The following is a 6,949-nucleotide window of genomic DNA, read 5'->3' as shown; positions in this document are numbered from 1 at the left end:
GTCGAAGTTGAGAGATAAAAATGAAAGAAAAAACACCCTTGTCGCACGTAGTTGTGTGCTTTCAGATGCTTGATTTCGAGACCTCAATATCTAAATCTGAGGTCTCAAAATCAAATTTGTGGAAAATTACTTCTTTCTCGAAAACTACGTCACTTCAGAGGGAGCTGTTTTTCGAATTGTATTAAACTATCAACCTCTCCCCGTTACTCGTAACCAAGAAAGGTTTGATGGTAGTAACTAATTTGAGTAATTACTAAGTTTCCACTGCCTTTAAAGGCACTCTTGATACTAAAAAAAAAAAAAAAAACATTGTGAGGAACGGCTCTCTCTGAAGCTAATTTTTTGAGAAAGGGGTAATTTCTCGCTAAATGTTTGAATCCGAGTGAAGACTTACAGCTTTTCTCTGGCATCTGAAAGCACAGATCGGCGTGGGGAGGGTTTTTGTTCTTGCAACTTCGATGACCAAATGAGCCCAGATTTTCACAGGTTTGATGGGTTTCATCAATCAAAATAGCTTAGCATAAAGTATGAAAGCTGAACAGATCAAGTAACAAAGTAATACACACTCATCGCAGCAAAGCTTTGCCCAATTGCGTGGTCTGCCAAGGGAAAATAAGTACCCCAATGTGGAAGTGTCGTGGACGAGCGGTTAAGAGTACCGAATTCAAACTCTGTTGTTTCTGATCAGCTGCGTGTGGGTTCTAATCCCCAGCAGTGACATTTGTGTCCTTAAGCAAAACACTAGCCATTGCTTCGTCTTTCGGATGGGACGTAAAGCCGTTGGTCCCATGTGTTGTGTAACTCATGTAAAAATAAAACGGCGCACTTCTCGAAAAGAGAAGGGGTTCGCCCCAGTGTTCCTGGCTGTGGCTGCTGTATGCGCCGTAGCACCTTGTAAACCCTTACAAATGCTACATAATTGGGTCTCAGAATCCAACACTGCAATAACCTGCCTTTCAGAAAATTTGTATTTACTCAGCGCCTCGAGTACCTTGTTTGGTAGAAACGTGCGATAAGACTTCGATATTAATTAATTAATGCAGAGAAGACAAAGAAGGAAATTTCAGCTTCAGATGTTGGAGGAAAACCACAGATAACTAGTCAGGGGAAAACCCACGCAGTCAGGTAGGGATTGAAAACCCAATACACCGATGATACCCAAGCCTACATCTGTATGGACTCAAAAGGGAAACCCTGTTCCAGCCCTATGAGTAGGTGGCAAAGTCCTCTGGAAAAAAATAATTGTAGCCCACACCTTGAAGTGGTTATCAGGCCTCGTGTGTCTGGCGACTTGCATAAAAAAAACTAGTGCCCGTTCTGATTCGAACCGGTCTGATTCGAACCGGGGTCTTAATTAGAGGTGGGAGGCGAGGAAATATACCACCCCACACCAACTCGACCTCCCCCTCTCTCACAAAAAAAGAAAAGATAATATTCCTATACTTTTGTACACAGAAAGTGAAGTAAAAAAGAGGAAAATCAAAACCCCAAAAGAGGAAATCATCTGAAAAAGAGGAAGTCTCACATGCCTGCATGACAAAGACCTGTGTGTATATATGTTGTAAGAATTCTCAGTGTTGTCGACGATGTTTTTTTTTATATACTGGGATGAACTGTCCCATCTTTTATTTCTGATTAAGTTTTATCAACATTGATAAACATTGAAGAATATACACATCGGCAGTATCCTTGCTAAGTCTAAAATTATCTATGTACAAAGGTTAACCCAGAGGCCCAGAGGTAAGTTTTACCATCACAAACGGCAAAAACAATAATAATATACCATATTAACTTCACCCAATAACAATGCCCCCTACCCCGCCCCCCTTTATAATTATATCTATAAATAAAACAAAAGTGTAATATTAAAAATAATACATCCAAGTTCTAATTTAGCACTTTATCAGTAGTATAGGTGGACATTTCCAATGTGGGGCAAGAGGGGAGCAAAGAAATAGTCGTTTGTGTTTTTAATTTATTGAACCAGTGACTTGGCGTTTAGATCCACAGGGTAATGACAGGTAGTTGAGTTAAAATATAATAGAATGTTTAAATAAAATATACTACCGACTTATGATCAAACAATTACGTTATAAGCGCTCTATAAACTATTATTATAACAACAAAAACGAACAATAAAGTGTATAACAACTAATAATCAAATATGTATTCTGTAAGACCCAGTACATACCTGTTTAACTGTGTCAATGCAACGAGATCTGATCTTCTAAAATAACATTTATAAGAAACGGAAGTTTTAGAACGTCAAAAGGTCGTTATCTCGCTAAAGTTTACTCAATTGTACACACACAGTAAATGGATACAGAAATAAAACGTTTTTACACTGAGCGTTCAAAGGCACCGGACACTATTGGTAATTACTCAAAGTAATTGTTAGCATAAAAACTTACTTGGTTACGAACGATGGAAAGCTGTTGATAGTATAAAACATTGCGACAAATGGCTCCCTCTGAAGTAACATAGTATTGTTTGTTATTTTATGCATATGTTGAGACACACCAAGTGAAAAGACTGGTCTTTGAAAAGTACCAAAGGTGTTCGTTCAGCCTTTGGTTACCAAAGGTGTTCAGCCTTTGGAAACGACGACTTCGGCTACAGCTACGTCTAGATCAGCGCGTCTACCAGTGTTGAAGAATAGGCAGACGCGCGCGATCTAGCCGTAGCTGTAGCCGAAGTCGCTGTTTCGGACACGGCCTAACTGTCAAAGACCAGTATTCTCACTTGGTGTATCCCATCGTATGCATAGGATAACAAACCGGTGAAAATTGGTCATCTGAGGTGCAAGAGAATAATGAAAGCAAATACATCCTTGTTACACAAATTTGTTTGCTTTCAGATGCCTAATAAAAGGCTTCAGGCCTGAAGTCTTCTCATAATTGAGTGAGAAATTCCCTCTTTTTCAAAAACTATGTTACTTCAATTCAGAGAGAGCCCTTTCTCACTATGTTTTATACTACCAAAAGCTCTCCATTGCTTGTTACCAAGTAATGTTTTATGCAACAATTATTTTGAGTAGTGTACCAATAAGTGTGCATTTCGCAGCCACAGCCTGAAACACCGGGGCGAACCCCTTCTCTTTTTGATAAGTGCACTGGGTTCTTTTTACATGCGTTACACAACACATGGGACCAACGGCTTTGAGTCCCATCCAAGGACGAAGCAATGGCTAAGTGTCTTGCTTAAGGACACAAGTGTCACATATAGCTTGTGAGTATAGTCTGGATCACACACATGTGACTGTGGGGTGGGGTGGGGGGGGGGGGGGGTTGCTAGAGTTTGGGCCACCCTACAGCTAAATGTTTAAGTGGGCCAAAATGCCACTACACCATCCACCTGGCTATCTTGATTGGGCTAACAGGGAACAAGAGTAGGGAAAACAAAGCAAAGAGCGAAAATATACAACAAAACACAGGAATTCCTATGGTAGCTTATTGCACCTCGTTAATAGAATGTAAACCATTTTTAGGGAGTTGTTGGTGTTCGAGGTTGGAGCGGTTCTGGTTACCGAACCCGCCTTTCTCCATGTCGTTGACGGGTGTAGCCAGGGTAAGACTGTCATACGGGAAAAAACAGACAAGGGAAAAATGTAAATGAGAAAAGTGAGGTCATCGACTATGGTTTTGAAGGAAACTTTACCATTTATCTTTTTGAAAATTAGTGCATTACAAAACTTCATTATGACCTTCAAGCCCCTCTTAACATCATGTGATGGTTATTCTGTGTTCAAGTTTCATATTTTAGGCATAACTTAAAAAAAAAAGTTATGTTGGCGTAACCCGACCTACCCTAAAAATACGGCCGACCCTGGGTTAAAATTATTATGATTAAAACTTATTAAAGACATAAAAATATAATAAATGTCTTCAAGAGTTTAAAAATATACTATTTGTTGTGTGTAGCCTTGTTTTCCTTTTGTTATTGTGTATAAACAATGTTATTTTTCTTGCTGGGAGGGGGAAAAAAATCCCTACCTACCTACCCTATATTTTTGGGCTCGTTACGCCAACATAACATTTTTTTATGCCTTATGGAGGTATGCTTACCGGTACAGCCACTGCTGAACACAAGCAGCAACCAGCAGGAACCCTACACAGAACTTGAAGATAACTCCCATACTGAGATTCTACAGCGTTGACAAAATTAAAGAAAGTATTGGAAATAAATGCATGGTGCATTTTATTGTTGAGAACACTGATGTTTGGAAGAGGGTTAGAAATGCAGAGCGCAAGTTGAAGTTCAGTCATGCCGGACACACGAAAGAGCAGGGACCCGAGGTCCTTTTTTCTTTCTTACTTGGGACAGTTTACCCATTCTGATTGGTCCAAATGGTCATGTGGCCATGTTTACACATGCGATATAAACAGTTATAATAACGAGCAAAAGTTTCTAGGACAAGGACACAAGTGTCTAGGGCAAGGACACAAGTGTGTTGGGTAATAAATCAAGTGTCTTGAGCAATGATACAAGTGTCTTTGGTAATGACCAAAGTGTCTTGAGAAAGGACACAAACTGCTAGGACAAGGACACATGTGTCTTTGGTAATGAATCAAGTGTCTTGAGCAATGAATCAAGTGTCTTGAGCAAGGACACAAGTGTGCTGGGCAAGGACACAAGTGTGCTGGGCAAGGACACAAGTGTGCTGGGCAAGGACACAAGTGTGCTGGGCAAGGACACAAGTGTGCTGGGCAAGGACACAAGTGTGCTGGGCAAGGACACAAGTGTGCTGGGCAAGGACACAAGTGTGCTGGGCAAGGACACAAGTGTGCTGGGCAAGGACACAAGTGTGCTGGGCAAGGACACAAGTGTGCTGGGCAAGGACACAAGTGTGCTGGGCAAGGACACAAGTGTGCTGGGCAAGGACACAAGTGTGCTGGGCAAGGACACAAGTGTGTAGGACAAGGACACAAGTGTGTAGGACAAGGATACAAGTGTGTAGGACAAGGACACAAGTGTGCTGGGCAAGGACACAAGTGTGCTGGGCAAGGACACAAGTGTGCTGGGCAAGGACACAAGTGTGCTGGGCAAGGACACAAGTGTGCTGGGCAAGGACACAAGTGTGTAGGACAAGGACACAAGTGTGTAGGACAAGGATACAAGTGTGTAGGACAAGGACACAAGTGTGCTGGGCAAGGACACAAGTGTGCTGGGCAAGGACACAAGTGTGTAGGACAAGGACACAAGTGTGCTGGGCAAGGACACAAGTGTGCTGGGCAAGGACACAAGTGTGTAGGACAAGGACACAAGTGTGTAGGACAAGGACACAAGTGTGTAGGACAAGGACACAAGTGTGCTGGGCAAGGACACAAGTGTGCTGGGCAAGGACACAAGTGTGTAGGACAAGGACACAAGTGTGCTGGGCAAGGACACAAGTGTGCTGGGCAAGGACACAAGTGTGCTGGGCAAGGACACAAGTGTGTAGGACAAGGACACAAGTGTGTAGGACAAGGACACAAGTGTGTAGGACAAGGACACAAGTGTGTAGGACAAGGACACAAGTGTGCTGGGCAAGGACACAAGTGTGCTGGGCAAGGACACAAGTGTGCTGGGCAAGGACACAAGTGTGCTGGGCAAGGACACAAGTGTGTAGGACAAGGACACAAGTGTGTAGGACAAGGATACAAGTGTGTAGGACAAGGACACAAGTGTGCTGGGCAAGGACACAAGTGTGCTGGGCAAGGACACAAGTGTGCTGGGCAAGGACACAAGTGTGTAGGACAAGGACACAAGTGTGTAGGACAAGGACACAAGTGTGCTGGGCAAGGACACAAGTGTGCTGGGCAAGGACACAAGTGTGTAGGACAAGGACACAAGTGTGCTGGGCAAGGACACAAGTGTGCTGGGCAAGGACACAAGTGTGCTGGGCAAGGACACAAGTGTGTAGGACAAGGACACAAGTGTGTAGGACAAGGACACAAGTGTGTAGGACAAGGACACAAGTGTGTAGGACAAGGACACAAGTGTGCTGGGCAAGGACACAAGTGTGCTGGGCAAGGACACAAGTGTGTAGGACAAGGACACAAGTGTGTAGGACAAGGACACAAGTGTGTAGGACAAGGACACAAGTGTGTAGGACAAGGACACAAGTGTGCTGGGCAAGGACACAAGTGTGTAGGACAAGGACACAAGTGTGCTGGGCAAGGACACAAGTGTGTAGGACAAGGACACAAGTGTGCTGGGCAAGGACACAAGTGTGCTGGGCAAGGACACAAGTGTGTAGGACAAGGACACAAGTGTGTAGGACAAGGACACAAGTGTGCTGGGCAAGGACACAAGTGTGTAGGACAAGGACACAAGTGTGCTGGGCAAGGACACAAGTGTGCTGGGCAAGGACACAAGTGTGTAGGGCAAGGACACAAGTGTGTAGGACAAGGACACAAGTGTGCTGGGCAAGGACACAAGTGTGTAGGACAAGGACACAAGTGTGCTGGGCAAGGACACAAGTGTGCTGGGCAAGGACACAAGTGTGTAGGACAAGGACACAAGTGTGCTGGGCAAGGACACAAGTGTGCTGGGCAAGGACACAAGTGTGCTGGGCAAGGACACAAGTGTGTAGGACAAGGACACAAGTGTGCTGGGCAAGGACACAAGTGTGCTGGGCAAGGACACAAGTGTGTAGGACAAGGACACAAGTGTGCTGGGCAAGGACACAAGTGTGTAGGACAAGGACACAAGTGTGCTGGGCAAGGACACAAGTGTGCTGGGCAAGGACACAAGTGTGCTGGGCAAGGACACAAGTGTGTAGGACAAGGACACAAGTGTGCTGGGCAAGGACACAAGTGTGCTGGGCAAGGACACAAGTGTGCTGGGCAAGGACACAAGTGTGCTGGGCAAGGACACAAGTGTGCTGGGCAAGGACACAAGTGTGCTGGGCAAGGACACAAGTGTGTAGGACAAGGACACAAGTGTGTAGGACAAGGACACAAGTGTG

At 44.3% G+C, this 6,949-nt stretch overlaps 1 protein-coding gene across 2 annotated transcripts in view; it reads right to left on the bottom strand.

Moving 5' to 3' along the window:
* Positions 1–1,597: 1,597 nt before the first annotated feature.
* The window catches only part of LOC139950832 (molybdate-anion transporter-like), a 39,825-nt gene continuing 34,473 nt past the window's right edge, over positions 1,598–6,949 (bottom strand). For both annotated transcript variants that reach the window (XM_071949661.1, XM_071949670.1), the window contains 2 exons: positions 4,065–4,144; positions 1,598–3,573 (listed from right to left, as the gene is read on the bottom strand). In XM_071949661.1, the coding sequence (XP_071805762.1) occupies positions 3,450–3,573; positions 4,065–4,144 (204 nt within the window). In that variant the 3' untranslated portion in view covers positions 1,598–3,449. The remainder of the gene's footprint in view (positions 3,574–4,064; positions 4,145–6,949) is intronic.

The sequence above is a fragment of the Asterias amurensis genome, chromosome 2 (genome assembly GCF_032118995.1).
Source record: "Asterias amurensis chromosome 2, ASM3211899v1".
NCBI lineage: Eukaryota > Metazoa > Echinodermata > Asteroidea > Forcipulatida > Asteriidae > Asterias > Asterias amurensis.
The sequence above is the reverse complement of the archived record's forward strand: the minus strand, read 5'-3'. Positions and strand labels throughout refer to the sequence as shown.